The sequence below is a fragment of the Netta rufina genome (assembly GCF_964035555.1).
Source record: "Netta rufina genome assembly, chromosome: Z".
NCBI classification, from domain to species: Eukaryota; Metazoa; Chordata; class Aves; order Anseriformes; family Anatidae; genus Netta; species Netta rufina.
This window is the reverse complement of record NC_140126.1, coordinates 35990521-36017428: the sequence shown is the minus strand read 5'-3', so window position 1 is coordinate 36017428 and position 26908 is coordinate 35990521. Positions and strand designations below refer to the sequence as shown.

The following is a 26908-nucleotide window of genomic DNA, read 5'->3' as shown; positions in this document are numbered from 1 at the left end:
TCACTGACCTAAAAAAGTAACTAGCCATTTCCTATAAGCAGTAGCAAACCTGGCTTGGTCCGCATCTCTGCAAGTTGATAAAACTTTATCAATGAACCGGTATTCTGTTTCTGGCCCGAAAGAGTCCTGCAAAGGAGCACGCTTCAGCCGTTTTTTTTCTTGAGTATAACCTTGTTTGCAGATGGATTCACTCAAACCATCAACATCCATAGCTTGTGCCATGTGACGTGTCACAGAACAGGGGTGTGAATTATGAAAAGCTTCATCACTGCTGTCCACGGATGACATAACCGCACTCAGAAGAGGAAGTCTGTTGCCTAGGTGGTGCTGAAGGTAGAACACACGCCTTCTTCAGAGGAAAAGAAAGAAAGAAAAAAGGAAAAAAAAAAAAGTCATACACTGAAAACAATACGCTCTTGCTCTTTATTTGCGTTATTTGCCACCCCACCACATTTCTCCACAAACACGCAGGAAAGCTGCTTATTGAAAGCTGAATGACTGTAAAGGAGCCATTGTACTTTTCTATGCCTATCTCAGTAATAAAATTTGCATTACCACCCAGCAAGTCATTCCTCATGCACCGTCAAAGGACATGTAAAGTTCACCTCTTTCCCTTGCAAATAGGTGTCACTGCACAAAATCTGCTGTTATGGTCAGACTGTACAAAGCAAGTTCACCCGAGGCATGGTGCATTAGGTTACTTTATGCAGGAATGAAGATAAAGAGCACAGACAATGGAAAGGGACACATGCCTGTGTTGTAGCTGTGCCAAAGTTGAACAAAAAGACAGCTTCTGTATCTCCAGAATTATTTTAATCTAGGAACTTCACAGACATCATACTTCATGTACGGATTCTCATATCTTGTCTGATCTCACTGTTACAGAGCCTAATTCTTTATCAAACTGTAGAAATTTCCATTTCTAGGAACTGGATGTCCCCAGCACAGCCTCTCTGTTCAGCCTAGAGAAGACTTTTTGAAGAAAACAGCAGAAATTTAACTACAGAAAGCAACTGCTGTATACATATATTTGCATGTATGTAACAGCTAGTCTCCCTCAAACCCCACAAATGATCTTCTGTGATTACTAAACAGTAGGAATACAATCCCGTAAACATCTGATCTTGTATTTTAATAAGGGATTTTGTACTTAGGAAGGGTATCAGATCAACTCATACAGCATATATATCTTCAGTTCTCATTACTGTAACAGCACACATACAAATGGTGGAGTTTTGCCACTGTGCTTTCCAAGTGAGCCAGGCCTGCTAGGTAACACAGTGCAGATAAAAACTAAAATCCTATATATTCATTCATTTTGCTTAGCATATTAAAAAAAAAGTCTCAGTGTCACTTTGGCAAACCTGCTCTTACCTTGTTAGGCATATACATGCAGCTAGCAAAGCAGACGGTTTCTGTAGATGATCCTTCAGCCTATCTATTGCTACATCTTTTGCCCTTTATACATTTTGTGTGCGATAAGACCAATTAATAGCATCTTGTGTCTCTTGCACAAACTATACGGACAGGCAGAGCTTACGCCAACAAGAAATTTAACCCAATAAAATTTTCCATTCAAGAGCTTTGATTATTCTCCTGAATGTTTTCCAAACGCTCAAGACATGGTAGCTTAGAAATCTTCCATTGAGTAGTACCTTTTGAAATCATAAAAACTACTTGTCTGGAAATATCAGGCAAAGAACAATCCAACAATCAGAAAGACACTCTTTTGACAAAGTCCTCTTACCTATGACACCACAAGGTTTCATGCCCTGGGTAAGCGTCAATCAGATCAGTGCAGAGATCCAACTCTTCCTCTAAATAGTGGGGGACATCCACGCTCTGCTCCTCTGCACAGGCAGCTTCTGCCCCTTCACCTTCTTCCTCCTTTTGAAGACTAGGGTTTTGCTCATTTACCATTTGATTTCGTACCAGTGTATTATCATCATTCACAGTCCTGCTTATCAAGGATTTGAGTAAGAACTGGCGATAATGAAATCCGCTGTGGTCTGAGACATGCATGGATACCCAATATTTAGTGGAAGCAAGTTCATCAAGGAGAATCTGAAACAAAAAGCAGCAACAGTCATAAACCGATATAAAAGAGGAATTTACCACTATTGCTTCTGTGTTGAGGGCAACCCTCTCTTCTAGTGTTTTCATAGATTATGTCAGTGTGGTTTACGAACAAACACAGAAAAATGTGTTTAGTTTAAGAACAAACACATAAAAATGTTTAGTTTAAGAACAAACACAGAAAAATGAAATAACCACAAGAACCTTTTCCATTGTGTGCTGACAGGTATTCCCCTAAAGAAATTATACTTATTCCAAACTCTGAAAAGGTAGGTGTCACAGCAATCCACAGGATCAGGAAAACAAAGAAACAAACAAACAACAGAAAACACAACAAAACACTTATGACAAGGTATAAGTAGTTCTTAAAACCTCAAAATGGCTAGGAATAAATACTAGGTAGAGGGTACATCAAACTACATGGATGTTATTCAATAGAATCATTTTAATTTTTGCCTAGTAAATGATGGGTATTTGAGATTAAAAAAGGAAAAAAGATTCAAAGTACACTTAAATTTTTCAAAACAGAATGCTGATCACTAACATGTTCTAAATCTTAGGGCTTATGGAATAGAAGACTATTTGTCTATAACTGAGATGCTTGACTTAACAGCTAATTGGTGAAGTCACAGAAAGGCTTTCAAAAGAACTTAAATTAATGATTGCAATTGTTCATATAACATAGCTGACACCTAAGAATTTTAATTTGTGGACTTTTTTTCATTTCTAGGTAGGTGAGTTTGGCTACTGGACAAAGCTTCTTTCACTTTATTTCCTTTTATTAGAAGAAATGGCTACAGCCTTGCATTGCTCCCTCTCTGGAATTTAAACTCTCAAAGAACTTAGAGCTGTACCTTTTTCATTAATTTCTGAAGAACTGTATAAAACCTTACTGGTTTTAGAGCCTTAAGCCCTCTTTCTAAGATACCTCCCCCATTTGAAAGAACTGACTGATGCAAAGCAAGTTGCATAGGCACAAGTCTGTCTTTTTCCTCGTGCAGCACAACAGATACAGCCTCCCAGAAATAAAACGAAAGATATACACAAAACTAGCAATACACCTCTTTTATGGTGCACCTACTCTAAAAGTCAAGAGAGCAAATACAAACAATGCAAAAAGCACCTTCTACCTGAGGTAGGTGTGGAAAAGACAGACCAGCAGCACCATATAAATCAGCAGACTGAAATGCACTTTTAAATAATAGTGTTGATAAGGTCCATTCCTTGATGAGGATTGTAACCTCACAAATAGGGACGTAGACAAAGCAGAGACATTTAATGCCTTCTTCAGCTCTGTCTTCAACACCAGTGATGGGCCCTGAGATCCCCAGAGCCCCAAGTTGGAGGATCACACCTGTGTTAATGATAAACTTCCAGCCAACCCCAACTTGTGTGGGATTTGCTGCTCCACATGGATGCATATGACTCTATGGGACCCAAAGAGATTCATCCCAGGGTACTCAGAGAGATGGTGGGTGTTTTTATGAGACCTCTATTGATTGTTTTTTAATAGTCTTGGGAATCTGGAGAGGCCCCAGTCCCCTCAAAGTCCACTGAGAAAGGCAAGGAAGAAAACCCTGATAATTACCAGGGATGTCGATCTCACTTCAGTGCCTGGTAAAACGATGGAGAAGATTATTCTGGGAGTTACTGAAAAACACTTCAAAGACAATGCAGTCATTGTAGTGCAGTAAACCCGACATGGGCTTATGAGGGGAAAGTCCTGTTTAACTAACGTAATTTCCTTGTATGACAAGGTTACCCACCTAGTTGAGCACGGGAAGTCAGGAAATGTAGTCTTTTGGATTTCAGCAAAGATTTCAGTCCTGTTTCTCACAATAGGCTTCAGGACTAAATGTCTAGCATACAACGAGACAAGAGTGTAGTAAGATGGGTGAACAACTGGCCAACGAGTTGGGCTGAAAGGGTTGTAATGCATGGGGCTACATCAGGCTGGCTGACAGGCACTAGTAGGGTTCCCCAGGGCTCCATTCTGGGGCCAGTTCTCTTCAGTGTTTCCATAAATGACTAGCATATAGGGCTCAAATACATACTATCAAAGTAAGTATGTCAAATACATACTGGCAGCCAAAAAGGCCAACTCTGTACCCTGGGGAACATCAGGCACAGCACTGCCAGCTGGTCAAGGGAAGGCATTGTCCTGCTCTGCTCTGCTGCAGCCCCACCTTAATCTGTCTGCAGTTTTGGGTGCCACAGTACGAGAAGGACATAAAACTATCAGAGATCTATCAACTCATCAACTATCAGTAGCTAAAGGAGGGCTACAAACATGGTGAAGGGTCTGGAGGGGAGGACGTATGAGGAGCAGCTGAGGCCCCTTGGTTTGCTCAGCCCCGAGCAGAGCAGGCTGAGGGGAGGCCTCATGGCGGCCTGCAGCTCCCTCACGAGGGGAGCGGAGGGGCTGGCGCTGAGCTCTGCTCTCTGGGGACAGCGACAGGACCCGAGGGAATGGCATGGAGCTGGGACAGGGGAGGGTCAGGCTGGGGGTTAGGGAAAGGGTCTGCACCCAGAGGGGGGTCGGGCACTGGGACAGGCTCCCCAGGGCAGTGGTCACAGCACTGAGACCACCGGAGTTCAGGAAGTGTTTGGACAATGATCTCAGACACATGGTCTGAGTTTTGGGTGGTCCTGTGTGAGGCCAGGAGTTGGATCCTCTTGGGTCCCTTCCAACTCGGGATATTCTATGATTTATAAAGGCTTGGATTCTATTCCAGGCTTGGAATTCTCAATGGGGCTAATGGTCCCCATTCCCAGTTTTCAACTTAAAACTTGATTAATTTCTCTCTGTTCAGCTGAACTGAACTTAACTGATTTAAATTCCTGAACATTAAAAATGTAATATCCTATTAAAAACAACATAAGGTTTAATAATGAAATCAGAAAAATCAGACCAGCCTTTATTCAGCTGCAATTGATACTAGGCACATTATGAAGAGCTTATATCTCAGGTTAATCTGATTAATTTAACTGACACGTTCATGAGCTACAAAGATACAGGGGAACATTAAAATTGGATATTTTACTTCCTCAAATAATGAAGAGTAAACAGAATGATTCCTAGCATCATTCCTTATCTGAAAGAGAAAATCTTGTTCAGAAAAGCAAAACTGAAGAGCTCTATTAAACCTCTTGAGATCTACAGCAAAACTAAGGGTGTCTCTTCCAGGAACATCAGAGTAACAGTGGAAGATGCTTCAAACAACTGAAGGTGTTTTGTTTTGTTTGTTTTTTTTCCTCCCAGATTAATTTTAGCTGATAACAACTCAATTTTCTCTATTTCAACACCAAACAGAGCAAGTCCTTTGCCACTCTGTGGAAATAACATGAAAACCTCCCCCTCCATTCTTGAAAACCTCTTTTATCTTATAGGGTAAGCCGAGTACAATGGAATTGGCACCCTGCTCCAGAACAGGACGCACAAGCCGACCTTTGCCTCAACCTCTGGGTTTGCACTCCCTTTTACACCCTCCCTGACCCTCTTCTTTCTTTTTTAAATGTGCTTACCAACCATAAAATGCAGCTCAAAACTTCCTCCTTGGTCCGGTACACTGGGGAAATGAAAGGGGACTGTGTCTGGGGAAAACACTTCCTAACAACCACTGCATAAATATGCCAATGTCCTCTCACACACAAGACAGGCATTTTTGGAGTTTCAGTCATCTAAGGAAAAGCCAAGGCCTTACCGGGAATGACAACAGGAAAAAATTATTTTGTGTGTTTTTATTTTTATTTTTTTTTATTTTTAACTATATGACCCGTACAGTCACTCTCCACCCTCTAATTACGACGTTGATTATTTCTGTCTAAAGAAAATTCAAATTTGTCCACCATTCCTAAATAATATCCTATTTTTGTCCTTGCACACTAATGCACTGTGATGGGTTTGAATTTTAGCAGACTATACTGATACTACTCTCTTACACTTGTTCTCCAACTAATTACACACTCCTCTATTACTAGCTGCTTGGAGTTAATGTTCTTCCCCATTAGCTAATTGCACCGTCAAGGGAAAAAACTGAAGTCAAGCCTTCTCCTCCTTTTCTGAGTTATGTATTCCAATACCAGAAAGATAAGATGGGCTTGGAACAATCTGTTCTTGAAAGATCTGTAATTAATATTAATGAAGACTATTAAAATACACTGTAAACTTGCTACTATGATTGAAGTTCTGCAGGAAAAACAAACAGATTTCTATATTCAAACAAAATATTTTTTAATGTCTAGTGCAAGAATAAAGACACATCCATATTTTGTGAGAATATCGTCTTAGAGGTTCAAACTTTCCTCTCTAGTATTTCATATATTTTTTCCTGAGCTTGAATTGAGTTTCAGCCTGCAGAATGATTAGGTTTACAAAAACAAAGGTAAAAAAGAAAAAAACACCAAACAGCCTCCAGCCCCCAAAACCTCCACATCGATGATCTTGAGGTCTCTTCCAACCTAGAAATTCTGTGATTCTGTGAAGTTGGTTTTGCAAAGTATTATTTCAGTGATACTACAACATACACATTATATTTCTGGGAATCTATTTTCTGTCCATGGTATTAAGAACAACCTAATACTACTGGCAAAGTTTTCATCACAGCAGAAATATGGCACTAAATAAAACAGTGTCCTCTAACTTGAGGCAATCGAGCAAGAAATAAATGGCTGAAGAACCACAATATCTGTTTTATCTGCTGTTTTTTCTGCACAGTTTCAGCCTCCAATCTCAATGAAATTTATCATTCTTAAGCACACAAGTGGCTGAACATATACATGTAAAATGAGACCTCAGGCAAGAAAAAAACACATTTATATTGTAAAATTCTGTAACATCCACATTTACCCTGTTCTTTTTTTTTTTCCTCTCTCTCATGACACATCTTGCAAATAATCACTTTCTAATTCTACCTTTTAAATCTAATAGATACAAACTTTATCTCAAGATTCTTTGTATCTTCCTTGTTCCACATCTTCCTAATTTTCTTGCATCTGAAACATCTAATGCTAAGCCATCTAAAGAGCATAGTCTCCGAAGAGAGCATCAGTGCTGCTATGAAAAATATCTGGATTCAGTATGGGGATTTTCCCAGTGGGTTAAGCCCACTTAGATGATCAGCAGCCCTGGTGAAATTTTGCCAATGGCTATGAAAGCCAGTTGGACAAAACCAGAGAAAACTATCACTTCCTTAGTAACAAGGCTAAAGAGAAGACCAATAGGGAAACCGGGATGGCTGCCAAAGCAAATAGAGTTGGGAATGATCTAACAGATTTAAGCATTTTCCTCCACTGGCACACTTGTGACTTGTCACACAAAACATTGACAACTGCCAATGAATAAAACCACCACAAAAATTCCAACTCTGAGAAGCATTCTAGCAAGATGCAACTACCTGAGTTTATTTTGACTATTAAGAAAAAGCAGGTGCAAAAAAACATTTAAGGTTTTAACCCAATCTTTTAAGCCAAACTACTGTCAACTAAAGCATAAAATTACTGAGTCTTAATTAATAGTGTTAACAACTTTTGCCTCCTTCTCCCCCAAGCTTTTAAAAAAGCTATCAAAGATTTACGTGAAAGTGCCTATTTCCTATTATTTCTTTAACCTTAATTTCTAACCTCCAGGCTATCCCAATCCTGTATCACTGATCTTTCCATACCTATCTTTTCACATCTTACTTGGTAATTCTGTGTTGTCTCCCTCAAGGAACCTGGAACATGCTTGCTATCTACTACTGATCTGACACAGCTATTTTTAATTTTTCTCAGGTGACAACAGGAAACGAGCAAAACAACATCCACTGCTAGCAATAGCTGGCCCATAAGACTTAGCAGTAAGAGTTCTACAGACTCAACCTCCATCTCTAAATTCCTCCCTTACTTCTGCTACAGATTTACAGCAAAATACTGTGAGTGCTGTTAGAAATGCAAATGATGTGTCACTGTATCTGCCTACAATTCACAGTCAATTCACCTATCATTTTAGGAACCACAATATTACAAAACCACCCATATAATTTTAGATCTTGTCACATTGAATTAATTCAATTTTCCATAGGTCTCAAAGTTTTAAATACTACCATGTGCTATTAAATATTCACCACCATGCAATACTGCTGGAGCTGGAATGGCCTGATAGATGCCAAAAGCATAGCTGCCAAAAGATGCTGTTGGAGTTAACAAACTAGCTATCAGAACTACTATGTGTTCTCTGTAATTCCTGCTGTCTTAATACATCAATACTCTGACCTGATAGAGAAGCAGAGTAAGTGTAGGAAAATAAGACATCATGTTACACTATCATAATAATATCCATCGTGTGTTGTCTTTTTATTCTATTAGGAAATTCAAGATTAGTGTTATGGAACATTTTTTGTTCCTTCTTTGTTTTAGCTCACGTAGTCTTACCTATCCTCTACCTGTTCACCAACACTAAATACCAACAGACAAACAGAATGTTGTACATGGGCAGGAAAAATCTGTTCTTTCTGCAGAGCATAATTTGACTATGCTGGCAAAAAAAATGCAAACCAGTACATATTGCAATGTTTTGCCTGTTTTTTAAGAACATGCTCAGCTGTCTATACTCACTTAATATGACACTATCCACCCATATCAGAGGATCTGCTTGGCAAAATATATATATATTTTTAAACAAGGAAATTTAAGACTTTATTCATTATTGCATTATACCTTGACAGTCAGCTTTCCCACATGCTGCAAAACCCAGATGCGATGGGACCAGGCATTGTAGTTACTTGGGTATCTCCCAGCAGCTTCAGAGCAGACATCCATTTCCTCCTGCACTAGTCGATGAATTCTCTCCACAGGTGCTGCTCCCAAGTTTCCTTTATTCACAAGAGTGGGCAAGGAGTTTTCCTGAATTAGATGTTGCAGCACCCATCGTCTAGTTAAATGATGTACAGTGTTAATGATGAGAGACTAATTTTTAGAGAAAAACAATTTTTTGCATTTATATAAATCAATCAAGCTTTTCTGAGATTTCCATTATCTGAACTATGCTGTAATTAGAGGCTGAATAAGAAAACGTAGCAAACACAACCATCTGAACTGCTCCCAAACTGAGAGCTGTAACTTTATGATCACATTCCAATATAATTTAACTTTAGCTGTATTTGTTTGTTTGCTTACTGTAAGTAGCCATGGCTACTTACAGCATACAGGAAGAAAACAAAAAGAAACAACAAATAAGGAAAACAATTCAAGGTCTGCACATGATTTCTCACAAGTTTCTTTCAGAGGCTTGTATAGCACTAAAATAAAGTTTAAAAAATTAGGCAGAAAAATGTGACTCAATAGAGATATTAACTGTGCTTCATGTGCGTTTTTTACACTTCTCAGTACTGCACATTGCAAGCAAAATTAATTTCTGTACATCATCAGCAGAAAGAAAATGCAAAAGACTGAATGTTTCAGTGGCTACGGGCTTAACTGAAACAAATGTCTTTACTATCAAATAATACATATTTGATCTGAAGTCTCTGAGACACGTACAGACTCCCACATGGCTTTTCAATTTTATTTTGGACTGGCTTCTGTAGTATTTTTACATGAGGATTGTATTTTGAGAGATGTCCTCAGTGCTACAGAAAATGTACATCTGCAGGCTCTACAGAGAGCTGAAAATTATGGCAGATATCTGTGCAGCAGCAAGTGTCAAGAGAATGCCAGTGAGACCACATGGTCTGGAAATGGTCTGGAAAGCTGGACATATTTCAGTTTGTGCAGTGGATTTTTTCTATTTTGTACTGACTCATATCAGTCTCAAAAGCAATTAATAATTATTTCATGACAGTGTCAGCTAAAAAAATAAAAATTGAGAATTCTCCCTTGCAGTTCCATCATACATAAAATAGCAGCTGTAAAAAAAGATAATACTCAGGAAAAAAAAAAAAAGAGTAATCTGTTTGCTTTTTGTCTCATTTGAAAAATGTTTATAACATTCTTATTCATTGATATTTATTTAAACCATGCCTTTTTCTTAGTTACTTTAAAAAAAAGATTTAAGCTACTAGAAGACAATATGAACAATTGTAATCTGAACATTACCATCTACTATTTTTTTAAACTTCAGTCACCATATATGCAAGAAATGGGAAAATCTCAACCATTCTCGAAACTACTTTTTTATTCTGAGCAAACACAAGAAAGAACAACAAATTATAACACTAATAAAAATATTCCTAATTTAAGATTGCATTAAAGTTGGAGATAGACATTTTCATTATTTCTAAGATGTAAATAAATACTAAGAACCTTACGACTTAGCTTGTAGTCAAACTTCTGACTAGTTTCATAAAAGTATGTTGGTCCATATAACAATATGCATGGCACCAAGCTCAACATTAGTTACATGCTAAAATTTGTTTTCTACTGCTAGTTACCACATAGGAAAGGCTAAACCATGACAAACTGCAGGGTGTTCTTCCATTATTTCTATGCAATCCTTTTGCTTCAAACAAAGCAATCACGCAGCATGAGTAGTCAGAATGAAGATGCTGAAAAGCCATTGAAGGGTAACAAAATTAAAAATCAGCACTGCAGAAACTCATTAATGTTGTTGCTAAATCAATGCCATTAAGATAGAAAATAACAGAAACTAAGTGAGGTAATGTTACCCTATAAAGTGAGTAACACCTAGTAATAGTCCATGTATTGCATTCTATGTAAACTTCCAGAATTTTGAGCACATCCACTAAACTCAAAAAGATGAATTTACCAACAACACCCTAATCCCAAAATTCATGTTATCTTTAAGACTGAAACTTGTGTATGTTTTTGATAGAATATGAATCCCCTCATAGGATATTAACTTCACGGTTATCTCAATACTGGGCATGTGAAATACAAACATTATGAACTGCTTTCTAATGTTTTCCATTCAAATCTCTTGAAAATTGTCTGTAAAAGGATGAATAAAAATGTAAAAAAAATAAAAAAAATCACACATACCAAGAAATTTTATCATAAAATTGAGCAATGTGTCTATACTTCACTCAGCTGTGCTACAGGAATTTTACATACACTCAGTCATGACTAAAATAGTTAGCTCTGTGTTTCAGTAATTCTGGAGTTACATTTTTCAAAAATGTGGTCTAGTGTTTTAATATTTAGCATTGGTGATTTAATGGCACTGTGTAAATTAGAAATGATAAAAACATATCCACCAAACCAAAAAAGACTAGCGAAGAAATGGAAAAGAAGACAACTTTAGTTACAGAGATTAGCTTTTATAGATTCTTCTCTTTCCAAAGTGTCTGTAGGCAAACAATAGAGTTATAAGTTGGGGGGGCTAGGGGACAGTAACCCACAATGCTCAAATAGTTACTATTGGAAACAAAATTCTCAGGATGAGAATTTTAGGTCCTGCAAGACATGATAAACCCTTAGGAAAAATGATCCCATCTCCAAAGCTCATTAAAAAATATGCCATACATTGGCATATGATTGTATATTTTGTGTATATCATGTGGCATATGATTGTAGTTCTAAGTGTAGAATAAGAGAAGCATCTTCAAAAGCTAAAGCACTGAATTTTACAGTGACTGGCTCAAAGAATCTGCTGTACTTCTAGTTGTCCTCTTCCATCTAGCACTCTGCTTAACTCACTCACAGAAGAAAACAAAACAAAACAAAACAAAAACACCTAGGAAGAGCGTTTAAGTTTGGGAAAGCAACAGAAGGCATGGGACACAAACCTATGAATCCACGTTTCTGGACTCTTTGGAAACTTGGTTAACGCCAGTTTTCCAAGATGCAAATCTTTAAGTGGATTTAAAGTGCCAGATAGTATTAATTCTTTCCTACAAAAGATAAAATAAATTTGTATGAATAAAAGATGTGACCTGAAAACAAAACACAAATCCCAACAACAAACAGCATGGCATTTTGTTTGCATTAAAGTACAATTTCACTGTCAAATTCAAAGGCTTTGGTGGACTGACCCATTCCACTTGGTTATATACGGGCATCACTATTCAGCCAGGCCCAACAAAATAAATCCAACTCAAATAAGTTTATCTTAATACACTCTATCTGTTGGTTCCCAATTCTAACAACCACCAACAAAAAACACTGAAACAACTGTATTTTTGGGCGTGGCCTCTATCACATTTTCTGTTACTAATCAGAAAGCCAAGGAGTTTGGGCTACATATAATGCCTATTAACAGTAATGTTGCTTTTGTCTGCACACTCTTAGAAGAGTATTAATAACATAAGTTGCTTCTTTTTTCTTTGATTCAAGGACTGCCAATAGAGTTACATATATGATGAAATACCTTTCTTGAAATTAGGCCTTCAGATTATTTTGTATATCTGAAAATACAGTCACTCTTCCACACAGCTTCCCCCCCCCCCATCTTATTTTCACACACAATTTTTAAATATGTCTCAAGATACAGTATCACTGATTCCTAAATTTAGAAGGAAGGGAGGAATATTCTCTGTGTGTAAAATATTTTTCAAACTCACCAGAAAGGCAGAAATCACTACATTTATTCATAGATAAAACACCTTCTGGTTGGGGGAAAAAAAAAAAAAAAAAAAAAAAAAAAGAATTTGCCCTAACAAAACTTACTGTTCAGCTAACAAAAGCCTTCCCAGAGCACCCCTTCAACAGACATAGCAGAGTGAAAGTCTGTATTTTACTTTTTTTGCCTTCTTTGCACATAATTCCCTGCTCCACACCCTGTTAGCCTTTCCAGATTTACAACTCTTCCAGCCCCTCTCAAGCATGTTTGTAGACATCACCCTGTCACTGGTTACTCCAAGAACATTAGCTTCCATCTCCTATTATCCAATCTACTTATTAGATAGCTGCTTTGAAGTTAAGATACGGTATGATCCAAAATTGCCATTTGATTTCAGTAAACATGCCTCTTCCAGAACATCAACGTGCATAAAGCTGTAGCAATTTTGGCTTTTTGTTCATTTGTTTGTTTTTAGATGATGTTGTTTATCACAATCATATGCATGGCACCAGGTTAAGCTAGAGGAGTGACAGTCGGCGAAGGGCATAGGAAAAAAAAAGCAAACAAAAAAATCCTGGTGGGATGGGAAAGAAATACACTATGAAAACAACTCCTACGTACCAAGTAAAACATCTCTGTGGTGTGAATCAGAACATAGCACGGCAATACCGTGGCAGGTGGAAGAACTAGTCTATTATTGCTATGCAAAAGGTGATATTTTGGTAAAAAGCATGTACACGGACAGAGAAAGAGCAGTTCAGATCAGTCCAGCATTAAAAAAAAAAAAAAAAAAAAAAAAGCAACATGTACAGGTTTAGATTAGATATGGATTACCAGGACAGCAACCTTCCAAGATGTAGACTCCTCGTGGGGATATTGCCCTTTCTATCCTAAAGTATTAACTGCAAATAAATAGGCTCAAACATATTTACTCTTAAATTTGTTCTGAGTTTTGCAAAGTTGAGGAACATCAGAGGCAAGATTTAAATTTTCTGCTGTGGTAGAAAAACAGTTTTTAGCTTCACAGATTTACATTCAAGAGATACCCTCATTCATAAGTAAGGGACTTCAACCATAGGTATGATTACATTATTATAAACTCCAAATAAACCTCTTTCAGTCTCTTTAAGCAAATACCAGATTTAGGATATACAACTTCCAGCTCAGTTTTTGCCACATGAACCACTGCTGGCTCTTCAGCCTTCAGAATTCTAGTTCCCGTAAGAGAGAATGTGAAATGCTCTTCACTTGCCTCATGTTTTAATGACATCTGTGAAGTCACTGATATCTCATGGGAAAATATTTGAACTTTCAGAGCTTCTTGTTATCTGATGCCTTTTGACATTTGATCAATCATACATGTAAGCAACGATATCAACAACAATGATGCCTATGACAACTTCCTTCGTAATAACTTACAGATTTTGGTCATAGTAGCTTGAAAGATTTTTCAACTCATAAAAACATAAAGCAAGTTATGATTAGTAACTGCAAATGCCTCGTTGCTCATTCTGTATGACAGGAATTTCCCTCTGAGTTCTAAGAAATGACACATCTCCTTTATCATGCGTTCCTACACCACACAATTGGCTCTCGATCAGTTCTCCCTGCTTAGGTTATAGGCTCTGCCATTCTGTAGCTTCCCAGTTTCTTCTAATGAAAATAAATAAATAAAAAAAATAACCTGTGCAGGCACATTACGCTGTTTCGAATAGCTCCGAAGTCAAGACAGACATATTATATTACCTGCTCTAGCAGATAGCATATTTAAAGCTTTATGTTCCCCTGTGCTTCACTAACGACATACAATTTTCTTTGATGGTCATTTGAGCTCAAATACACATTAGCCTTCCACATCACCACTTGTCTTCTTGCTCTGCCAAGCCCTGTCTCCTCTCCAAGGAAGCGATTTCCTTTTCCTACTCTCAAACAACCACATTCTCTCCACATTCAGTGCTGTTGGGTCAATCACTACCTCTGAAGCTCTCAGCAGAGAATACAATGTAGGAAACGTATTATCTCAGCCTAAAATGATAAACTTATTAGATTGTACACAAAGTACTCTGCAGAAAGGGCTGCTATTCAGTAAATAACTCTTATTCTTTTTATTTTAGGCTTCTCAGAATCTATGATGCAAATAAAACAGGGAATTTGTGTGTCAAGAGCATGCGATGAATCTGGCACAAAAAACATCCTCTGCAAGATGAAAACAATCATCCCACGGCTGATCCATCATGTTCTGCAAGCAGAGTGCGAGTCCCACACAATTAGTTCCCTGCTTATAATAATCCACAGTACAAATTTATCTCCGGTATCTGTGCAGAACATAGTGTGTCTTCTACTCAGTGACCACATATATCATCCATGTCTGCCTGCCTTGATCTGTAGTATGCTGAGATTGGAACCACACAGCATAGTAGGGAGGGTGAAGTGTTGTGCTTTGGTTTGGGTTGTGCCATTGAGTGCCTACCCTTTGAAAGGGCCAATGCCTAGCAGCAGCCTAAACCAAGGCAGGTGTAGATTCGGCACATCAGAACCTCATCTAGAGCACTCAGAGGCAAATCCCTCAGCTACTGAATGGCTGGTATGACATCAGCCTCTCTCTGAACGTGACACACAGTGCTTCAAAGACAAACCACCAACCAGGCCACCCCGCCAAAAATCAGAGGAGGACAGACATCCTCTCAAGTTTTTTGCACACTGAGGTAAACCATAAAGGCCATAAAAGAGACAATCTTCACCTACGTTCCTTAATGTTGTTAGTCCATTTGCAATTTTAAACTACCCCGCTCGTGTATGTCCGAACAAACTCTTTCAGCTGTCAGGCAGAAAAAAACGCACAGACTGTTAAGGATAGATGCATTTGCATCAAAAAAAAAGACAAAGCAAAAACCTGAATTCAGTTTTATGTACCACAAGATTACATTACTCTAATAGCTCTAGTGTTTATACATGCTGATAACTATTTTGTTACTTGACAGCTACTTGGGGGTATACATTTTCAAGACAGTAAGTCCTTTGCTACCACTTCCACCTGCCTTTCTTATACTCGAGACGCTAGAGAGTGACAGATCCCAGCAGAATCCTCCGGAACTGTATCACCAGTTAAAAAACATATATATATATATATATAAACATATATATACATATATGAATTTCTGATATATAGGGCTGACAGCAACCCACAGCCATCAGCTTTCTAGGTCATTTTGTTCATTTTTTCCTACTGAAATTAAACTACTACTTTTGTTTAACTACAAAAAGTGTTTTTGGTTTTCTTTTCTTGTTTTAAACAAGAGCCCTCCTGGACACTAACAACTTCCTGCCAGCCCTCTAACCACTCTTAAATTATTCCTTTTAGACTGTGTCATATCTTACCTGGGATGCAGAAAAATATTCTCCCACCTGCAGGATTTACACAAAAATTATCTGCTTCACAATGCTATGAATACAACTTCCTCCCCTTCTCTTGCAGTATATTAAGGGCTATTCAGCTTTGACAAGCTGCACTGGTAGTAGTAGTAAATTGATCAGTTTGCTCAAAAGGACTCAGGTATAATATTGAACGAATGGTAAAATGGGAACAATGAAATCAGACAGCAGACATCAGTTGGGTGCTATGCGATTTGGCAAAAAGGATACGTCCATCTAAGTTCACAACTCAATTGAAGCCTGCCTCAACTGATGGACAAAAAGAGAAGTGGCAGTTCAAATGGGACTCCCATCCAAAAAAAAAAAAGGGGGGGGCCTAACTCCTGTATTCACGTGCAGCAGCGTAAACTTTGTATGAAACAAACAAAAACCAAAACCAGTATGAAATTATCTGTGAGGCATACAGGATAAAAGAGATGTTCAACATTCCTTCAGCACTCCTTAGCTGAGAAGCTGTTGCTGTGTCATTAACTACCACTTAAAGCGGAGCTTATGGCTGACTTGCATATTCAGGCCCAGGTCTTTCTGATGTCATTTGCTCAGGGCAACCTACCTCACGTTCCAAGCTGTGGTGAAGTCAGGGTTCAGTAGCAGCAGTGTACACGTGATATCCACCAGCTCTAAAATGAGTATAAGAAAAAGAAAACACAAAAATTAGCAATGGTTCACAAAGAGCAGTGGTCTTTCTGAAATCCTTTAGCCCCCACCTGTCCTTAACATCTTCCCTCCCATGGCTGCTACATCTATGGATGCCTGCCTCTGCAAAACACTGTTATATCTCATTCCAGAAAAAAAAAAAGAAAAAAAAGACAGGTTAATTTAAAGGGGAGCAGAATCAGCCATATCTTCCCTTTTGGCTATTGGAAATAATGGACTTCTATATTGTTAACTACTCTTATCTAAGAAGTCTGCAGCTGGAAATTTCTGACTGCTGCCTGTTTATCTATCTAGATAGATGGTATACATACATACGAATAGATAGACATACAGATGTATAGATATATACTGTATATCTGTACATATATACAGATATGTAGATATATACTTTTATATAGAGAGATATAAATAACTAGATAGACAGATTCAAACACATCATATGCTCTCAGAGATGGACAGGAAAATTACTTAATTTATATTTTAACCAAGATGTTTCTCAGAGAGGTCAGTTGTTATTTAACTGTGTGAAAAAGTGGAATAGCTTTGTTTATAACTGCATACCTACTTGTTCACTTATGTCTGACAGAGCAAGTTTGTGCTCCTCATGATGCTCTTGCCTATAAGTTATAATTTTGAATTGACAATTTTGAACTGAGCTGTTAATGGTGACATTTTAAAAATTACATTAAAGAATTAAGCCGAATTTGTTTTTTCATGTTTCTCTTTTTTGCCCTTTTGTTTTGTTTTTGACTTTAATGAAAATTTTTTGTTTAAAGACCTATTTGTTGCTGGGGCATGAAGTGCATCTAAGATGTGCAACCACTTTTCTTTATATGATGCCTAAATGTACACAGCTTTTTCTTTGGCTTATTCAACCTCTGAGACAGCAAAGTACTTCAACACCTATTTAACACCTATTTAATTTTACACGGATAAATTGCCAGTGTCCACAATAAAATATTCAGGATTACTCACATATGCAAAATTTAACACCTAGTAAGTATTTTGCTGGCTATGGTTTTATTTGTACGCTCAAAAAGTCACATTGGCAACATCCATCAAATCAAAAGCAGATGTATAAGAAGAAATATAAAGTAAAATTGTGAGCTGTGGTTGTTTCATTTACACTTTCCATTTAACCTTCTTAATATATTAGCAGTTACTCTACCTTTTACAAAAGTCTATAGATTGTATGTGTCATCAATACACACATTTAAACACTAATTATTCTGTTATTATTACCTCGTGTCATAAACAATACTAACATATAGTAACACACTTCCTGCCTTCCAAAATGCAATGGGTCAACAGCTAATAATCACTTCTTACTATGTTATGCAAGGTAACATAAATCTTCTTTATGTCAAATTCACATAACTCCTATAGGGCAACTGAGAGCTTCTTGAAGGAAAAAATCCAGCAATTACTACCTTTGCTGCTAAACACAAACCAACGCTAAAAACCAAAAATGGTTCTCCTATATTTAAGTAACTGCATTGTTACTCTGTTCAACCAACCTTCTCCCCAGCTGGTGTTTATTACATACAACAACACAAACAGAAAAGAAGGAACCCCATACAAAATGTTAGTATTTGCTTTTCCCCTAGACATGAGCCACATCCATCTTAGTCTTGCCTTCTATTTAAACTAAACTGCCAGCAGATTGCTGGTGTAGTACATTTTTTAAAACATATCGTGAAGAGTTTCAACCGCCAGATCTAGGTTGACTGACACTTATCATGCATTTCATTTTCAGCTGCTTATCACTTTGCAAACAAGTCTGCAGGCTGTATCTAAAGGGTCCAATGCTTCTGCTCAATCACAGAAGTGTCAAGGCACCAGGACCGCACAATAAGGAGATCTGCTTTCAGGACCTTTTTTATTTGCTATAGGAGGAAAAGGTATTTGCTATAGAAGTGAAAGGTAAATGGGACTGCAAAATGTGGGATAAGATGAAACTGAGAGAAACAACAGAGTACTGTGACAAAGGACTTCATTACAGACAACACAGAGCTGCTGAACTTGGACATTAAAAAGTCTGAACTTTTTAGGGTTGAATTTTATTGATTGTTTTAGTAATTATTAGGTACCATTGTTATATAGTCTATGACATATAGGATATGTTAAATGAAGTTTATTACAGCCTATATCGATCTTTCAAATTCATTTACGAAACAGTTTTCAGAGACTACATAACTCCACGTAGAAGAATATAGTTTGTTTGTCCTACAGTCATGATTTCACATTAATGTTATTATTCTGGTATTGCCCAAGGTTTGAAACAGCACCAAGGCATGCACAATTTAAGCACTAGCTTATCTAACATTTTGTTTTACAGAAGTGTTTGAAAAAAAAAAAAACTAAAAATCACCGTATCCTGAACATAATCAAAGGAAAGAAGCAGACAAAAGGAAAGTCTCCAAGCAATAACCATTTCTTTCAGTCCAATTTACTTTGACATTTGCTGTAACAAACAGCAGATGTAGATTTCACGAAATATGAATTCTGAGCCAGAGATGTCAAATGACACAATTTTAGTAACCTCTGAGTTTTTCCATGCAATGTCATGTGACAGATCTGGCACACATAGGTAGGAGTTGCCAGATAGTTCTCTTTGTGTCAATAACAAAACTCAACATGTCTTTTATTTAAAATTTTAAAAGCACTTTCTGCTGGATACATTTTAATCAAAATACAGCATCACAGATGTTCACAAAATAGGTATCATTCTGTACATTAAAAGCTTCCTCAGATGCAAGAGGGCAACAATGACTGTATATTTTTAGCTTGTTTTCTTTTCAAATGTGACTGTATCCAGATTTTTATTTCTGTACGTGTATCACACTAATGAGCTTTTCAGAAGAAAAAAAAAAAAAGATTCCACTGTTTTAAAAGAAAAGAAATTAGAAGAATTTAGAAGAAGAAAAAATTCCACTGCTTTAGAAGTGGAATTGCAGATTTATGGGAAGTAAGGATATTCTGGGAATGTGCACAATGATATTCTGAATAAGGAGAAGATATGTAGCAATTTCAGACAACTGTCTTGTTGATGTGCACAAATAATATACATGCATATATTAAAACAATTTGGAGAAAGGATAAAAACATATTATCAAACTGGGACTTCTAAACTAGAACAATAGCAAAAAGTACTCTTGATTGTGGATCCCAGAAAACGTTCAAGCTTTCAAAAGAAGCCATGATAAAATTAAACATCTCTCAGTAAGTTATTAAGGACTGGCTTCTTCTAGGATCCTGCCAGAAGAGTATCAGATGAAATCATACACCTTAATTGGGACCCTGTTCTTCTTCGTTCTACCTAAAATGGCTTATGGTAATTCAGACAACACAGAAGAAGTAACGGGAGACTGTATTTGCAACCACTGTTTATTACAAATAGCAATAGAATTCCCAATTGGGTTTGCAGCAGCAATAAATTTATACTTTCACTATATTCAAAAGAAAACAGCTACCTTGCCAAATTCTCACTCTGAAGTCTTACCTACAAAAAAGAATTCAGAAGGAAATCCTTGAGGATATTACATTTCAAATGTACAGAAAAGGTAATGTCTCTTGATACAGTATGACTACTTAACCTATGTTAAAAACAATTGTGTAGGTCTGTCTGGGAAAGACTTCTACCTTCATTTCCTCCATCTCTGTAGTTCAGTTTCCACTAGAATTTCCTATCAAACGTGAGACTCTTTTAAGGGTACAGCATGCTAAATGCTGTAAGCTGTACATTGCTTCTAAATGTGCTACTAACAAGGTGAGGTCCTGATCATGGTTTACAGGAGTTTCTCAGAAGACATGAAAATACTGTCGGTCATCTCTTCTCAAACATGTGACATTGGCTTCCATAATTAAAGAAACAAAGGAGAAGGGAGTTACTCTTCAAAGGAAGAAAATCAAACAAGATTCAATAGACAAACAGGTACTTATATAAACTTTGCAGCGCTCCACTGTTTTGATGCATAATTTTGGCCTGTGTTTTGAGAGAAGAGATTCTGAGATGCTTCATCTGTGAGGAAAGTAGGGACGCTTTCTGAACAGTCAGAACTCCCTTGCCATTCCTGCTGGACAGACAGGAATGCACCAGACAGACGGTGTCACCACAAGAAAGCACAAGAACCTGCCTAAAAGGAGCAGTGTGCCAGTAAATTTGCATCCAACTGAGAGAAACATACAGGAAGAAAAATTTTTAAGCTGACTGCCATTTAGAAGAGACCTACAGCCATAAACAGAAAAATTAGTTTCCTAAACTACAGCTACCCTTTTTCATTCTTGCTTTCAACAGAATAAGTGACTTTGTAAAGAGTCAAATATCCCATGTCACACTTGCTTATAATTCTTTAAAAAAAAAATCTTTAGAAAAAAACCACCACGCATTCAAAATAGACAATACATAGAAAAGTATTTTTCACGCAAGTAAAACAAATTAAAAAACAGAACAACAATAACAAAAAAAGGAAAAAGGGAATAGAGTTTTACAATTACTAAGTTGTTTGGACACATGATTCCTAGTACCCCTAAGTCTAAAAAGCATTGCACTTCTTTCTTACTTCAAATCCACCCATCTCCATAACTGCCCTTCTGTCTCAGGGCATACTTCCTTCTGTACACAGAAATGGGAATAACTCACTTCCCTCTCAACCTTCCAATGTGGCAAGAGAGGAAGGATTTGCATTGTCAACCAAGCAGCAATACAACTTGTTCGTGTCACCATGAAGCACAACATAAAGCCTGAGCGCTGCACTCAGTTCTGTCAGAGCAGGTTAGGCTGCCTTCAAGAAGGGGCAGTGTAGTGTCCAAAAAAGGTAAATAAAAAATGTGTGTTAAAATCAGGTAAAATACTATTCTACATCTGGGTAACTTACCATCTTTGTTCAGCCATTGTTTTCTTTGTCTGTAGAGTAGAAGTTTATTGTGGACATATGGCAAAAGAAACTTGACGCACCAGCTCTCCACACCAAGCTTGTTTTCTACCAGGACTATAGGGCTCCGGTTATATCTGGCTTCAGGACAGGGTATTAATCCTATTTCATCTCTTTAAAAACAAACAAACAAACAGAAAGAAATATAATTAAACTTACTTGCAGTATTTACCAATTATTTTTCTCAAAAAGCAGTGCTCCCTGCCAGTTCATCACCTTTTTCCCTGATGTTACAGAAGTCTGTGCTCATTATTCTCAACTCACCCTCTTGTTTCTTCCCAGACTTCAGGTACGATAAAATGTGTTTTGAGAAAGCCATCCTCTGCACAATCATGCAGCAAATTAACTCAGTAATAAGTGATTCAAACACGTTTTAAAGTGCAAATAAAGATTTAAGTTGAGGGGGGAAAGAAAAAAAGCCTAAACATATTTTATCACCACACAATTTATTCAGACACAATATAAAAGCTAGCTGTGGTTTTGGTTAAGCGCCTCTACAAAATTTTATTTTAGCTCCCCAGTGCAGTAGCAACAGAAAAACAGGAACATTTCAAGACATGCTGAACAGCCTCAATGTAATGTTCATCCATGACCGGATGAACAAGAATGAATTCAAAATCTTTAAAATGCTATCTAAGAAGATTCCCTCTGGTGATTCTGGCTTTTCTGAACATACCCAGAAAAGTTACACCAGGTTTTCTCAAAAATCTTGAATGGGCAAGGTCCCTGCTTTGTATTTTCACAGTACCAACATTAACCAAGCCTCTAGAAAAAAAATCAAATAAATAAAACATGGGCACAAAAATTAATACCAGCAAACACAGCAGCAGCATCAGAAGCTTTTTAGTTTCAAGGGGCGATATAATTTTTTCCTTTTTCCTCAGCTTTTAGTATGCATGAGTGTTGGAAGAGTGGTCATAACAGCTTCTTAAAAACAAACAAGACTGTCAAATTATTCACACTCACCTGAACCAAAAGCAATATTATTCTATACTTGCTATTATGAATGATTTCGCCCTTATGCCCTGTTTCATAGAAAAATGTCTGTTGCTGAGAAGGGAGCTCCTCAGGTCTCAGGCAAGAAAAAAAAAAAATCTGCTGTGGTTTTCAGAACCACCTTAAATTTTCTCAGTACAAGGCCTACACATATGCTCCAACCCTGTAACCTCAACTCAGTTACCTTAAACTAATTTTGTTACTGGATAATCTGAATACGCTGATTTAGTTCAGTGTCTAAAAGCAAAAGTGACACCACGAGCTTGTTAAAGAACAAGTATATCTGCTTTTTCAGGAAACTGATTTGTTCTGTCAGACTGCAACAAGCCACGAAGAGCACAAGTAACCTGAGGGAAGACATCCCCAAATAGCTTGGCTCTGTCTCCAAATGCACAGCCAGGTCCCCTACCCATCCCTCGTCACCTGGGAACAGAAGAGGAAAACTCTGCATTTTACTGCCCACTACACCATAAGCAGTAAGTATCAAAAAAAAAGATTTTAATGCTTGCTGCTCCACTGAAAAAACAAGTTAAGGTTTTCACAAAGCTAGTCAGATTAGACCTACAATGTCACTCCAGACTGCTGCTTTCAAGAGGGTGCCTTATAGCCTAAATTTGGTACTTACTGCTGGCTCCATTGCATTTATGAATCTTAAACCTACAGTCCTCGGTCAAACTTTGTCTGGCCTTGCATACTGGGACACATGGGGCCTCAGCTGCAAGAAAGATACAGTTACCTGCAGCTTTGCTAATTAACTCTGTGAATAACCACTAAAATTTACCAGCTAATGCCTATAGACAGTACACCAAAGGTAAAGAGCAAGGGGAAAAAACAAAAAAAAAAAACAGAGAACCACACACCCACACCTTCTGTCCTTACCAAGTAAAAAAGGTCTGATTTGGGAAAGCTAAATTTCACAACGCTGCATTGAAGATGCCACAACGACAGATAGGGTTTGCAAACACTCCAACAAACCAAACACCCCAACTCTGGGGTCATGCTCAGCAAGCCAAGAGGCAGAGGACCATACCATGGCACAACGAAAATTGTGAAGACACAATGCAACACAAGAAATGGTGTATCTGGTAACTGCTCGGTTTTCCCAAGATGCAAACCAGGACTTGTCATCTGGTAGAGATGCTGTCTACAACACCCTGGTATTGCTTCTGATGACCTGGGTGGTTCAGAAACCATATGTGGCATTCAGTTCCTGAGAGGGAACAGAATTTATACTTTAAAATACCAGAAGAGCAGATTTATCCACGACAGGGTGCCTAACTTGCGGCCAAAACAATCCCTACAAACCACCACCTTTTCCAGCTGGCTGCTCCTGAAGGCCCCTCTGGTCTGCAAAAGGAGCAAGTAAGAGGGCAGGCCATTCATTTTGTCAGTCCAACAGGCACTGCTTGAGAACTCCTGCAGCTTTTGCTCCATCGTACACCCACAAGAAAAAAGCTTCTGCAGCAGGACTCATGTGCAGGCACCAGTGACCCAATTAGCGCTTGTAAAAGTAAATGACTGAAATACCCCTAATCATCTGCAGACAGCCTTCGGCCACAGAATAGTAGGATCATCCAGGTTGGAAAAGAACTTGAAAGATCCTCAGATCCAACCACCAGCTCTTCTGGGGTTGCTGTGACTCCAGAGCGGGACCTGGCACTTACCCCTGCTGAATTGATCCGGCCCAGGCGTGGGCACACCTCGGTCATATCGACATGACTACACAAGCCAGCTGCAGGACGGAGGATGCCCACATTTATGTCAAGATACAAGCTGCTCACAATACCAAAGGAAACAGTAATCGAGGGCTGCTGTTCTTTGCTATCACCTGAAACACAACCCACTGTGAAAGCAACATTTCACTCCCTAAATTCTCTGGTTTTCCATTATTGTCCGGTGAATTTTATGATTTTTTGGTGTACTTGCAATTCTTTTCCTAAAAGCAAGTACTCTGGTCATGTTCCAAAACCTCCACGAATTACCTTTGGATTTACAGGTGATCAATGTGTCATGGTAACTCACATTCCTAAAACACACGATGGAAGCTGCTAGAACTCAGTGGATGATTTGAACGAGGTTGTCACTGAAGGCCTCAGTCATTACAGAGCTTCTTCAACCTGCATGGAGACTGGAGAAGTTACGTGCAACCATCTGCTGAGCTCTGGCAGCAGCAAGACGAGTTTCACATCAGTAAGGACTTAACAAAGAAAACTTCTTTCTCGGTCCCCAGCAGAGAAATTTGCAATCATACCAAAAAATGCCTCGATTTAGAGTTTTGAATCTCATAAAACGAAGAGTGTTTTTTAAACACAGTAAGAACATGGTGAATTGAGACAGAAAAAGTGATCCAAACTGAACTGATATAAATCATTGTCTGCAAACTAGAAAGCACCTCAGATTTCACACACAAATGCTGGGCTACCATCTAAGAGTTCAGCTTCCCAATTACACCCACAACTCAGGTACTTTTTTGACAAGTGAATCATATATTCTGTTTGACCTCACATGCATAAGAAAAGCAAAGTTGATAAAGAAAGCATGCACTGATCTGTTCAGTGTTGGCAGTCCATCAGTTCCAGTGGGACAACCCATGCCAATGATTTTATCAGGACCTATCCTTGTAGGGACTGGGTAAAAGTATCTTCCAGTAAACTTCACAGCTTTATGAAAGCTTGCTCCAAATCTAATTTAAAATAAATACATAAAAGAGAAAGAAAAACATTCTAGTTAGCCCAAAATTGAATTTTTACATGTTTTTATTGTTCACCAGAGACAACACCCTGTTTAAACCTTAGAAAGCATGGAGCGTGCCAGAATAGAGCATCCATTCCGACAGAAGCAATGGGGGCAAGTGAACAAAGTCTCAGACAGCAAATGGGACAACAAATACTGTACGAGTGATTAGAGTTGGGGACAAAAGTATGAGGTCCTGAATGCACACTGCGCACTGGGCAAGCCACTTATTCTCTGCGGAGCCAGATTTAAGGAATTCAAAGCTGGATCTGTGGCACAGACGGGACACTCAGCTGAAGAGGATAATGTTTGCCAGGGACTGCAAAGGATCACAACCGTCTCGGCGCACTGGAGGAAGGCAGGGCGTCAGATCTATGCCCACTGGGGCTGCAACCCGCTGCTCCAGAGGCAGAAGGCCTGCAGCCAAGGGCCTGGCGCCTGTTTTATCCCCACGGGAGCTGTGTCCCAGGAGCTGGGCGGGCTGACCTCCCCCTGCCCACCTCGGGGGAGCGGTACCCAGCCCGTGCCCGCTCGCTCCAGGCATGACACAGCGCATCGGTCTGGCTGCACATGGCTCTTGTAACCTACTTTCATCCCCTGGATTGCACTAAAGGGAAGAGCAGCAGCAGCAGCAGCAGCAGCAGCGTGTTCCCCCAAAACACAGCTTTACCACCGCTGAGGAATTTCGGAGAAGCAGTGCGGGACCGAAGAGGCTCAGGGCGTTCATTCACAAACACCGCCTGCACACCTACAGCCCACCACGGCTCACCACCTAGCAGCGAAACTCCACGGCGGAGCGCGGCGCCTTGTTGTAGGCAGCACCCACAGGCTGCCTGCTACAACCCGGCCACCTACCCAAGCGCTTAGCTACAGGCCGGGCAGGCGAAGGGCAGCCGGGAGGGCAGCCCCGGACCCTCCGCAGCCCCGTGCCCGTGCCCAGCCCCGTGCCCAGCCCCTGCCCGTGCCCCTGCCCGTCCCGGCGGCGCCGCTCACATGTGCGGGTTCCGCGCGAAGGCGTTGCGGATGTCCTTCACCACCCGCTGCACCAGCACCGCCACCTCCTCCGGCGACTCGGCCATCTTCCAGCACAGCACAGCACAGCACAGCAGAGCCCAGCAGAGCCGTGCCGGGCCCTGCCGTGCCGTGCCGTGCCGAGCCCAGCCGAGCTCTTCCGGGGCAACGCGGGGCCGCCGTGCGGCTGGGGCGGCCCCGGCTCGGCGCCCCCCGGCGGCTGGTGGCGGCCGAGGGGACGGCGCCGCCCGCAGGGGCCCGGCCCCGGCTGCTGGGGGGGGGTGGGGAACCGGAGCCGTGTCCTGAGGGCAGAGCGCGGCGCAGACAGAGACATTTGTAGAAAAGGAGCTGTGTCAGGGCAGTGTGCGGCAGAGGGAGGTGGATGTCCCCCCTGAGAAACGCTGAATGTGTGCCCACACGTTTTATGTAGTGTGGCCCCACACCAAGTGACACAAGGCGCTGATGGGAGTGCAGGGTTAAAAGCCAAAATGAACGTGTCAGAGACCATCTTCTGCAGCAATTGCTAAAAGACAGCTTACGACTTTATATGTTGCTTTCCACTTGCTCCCTGAAA

General features: G+C 39.4%; 1 protein-coding gene across 2 annotated transcripts; it reads right to left on the bottom strand.

The window, feature by feature from the left end:
• PTAR1 (protein prenyltransferase alpha subunit repeat containing 1) lies at positions 1-26402 on the bottom strand (the record flags this gene model as incomplete). Of its 2 annotated transcripts, XM_084305047.1 has the most annotated exons (7): positions 1-349; positions 1748-2064; positions 8773-8986; positions 11799-11903; positions 16557-16623; positions 21538-21707; positions 26317-26402. In XM_084305047.1, the coding sequence occupies 7 exons, from the start codon at positions 26400-26402 to the stop codon at positions 1-3; spliced, it is 1308 nt and encodes a 435-aa protein (XP_084161173.1). The 2 variants fall into 2 exon arrangements, with proteins under 2 accessions (XP_084161173.1, XP_084161174.1); XM_084305048.1 differs by lacking the exons at positions 16557-16623; positions 21538-21707.
• Positions 26403-26908: the final 506 nt, after the last annotated feature.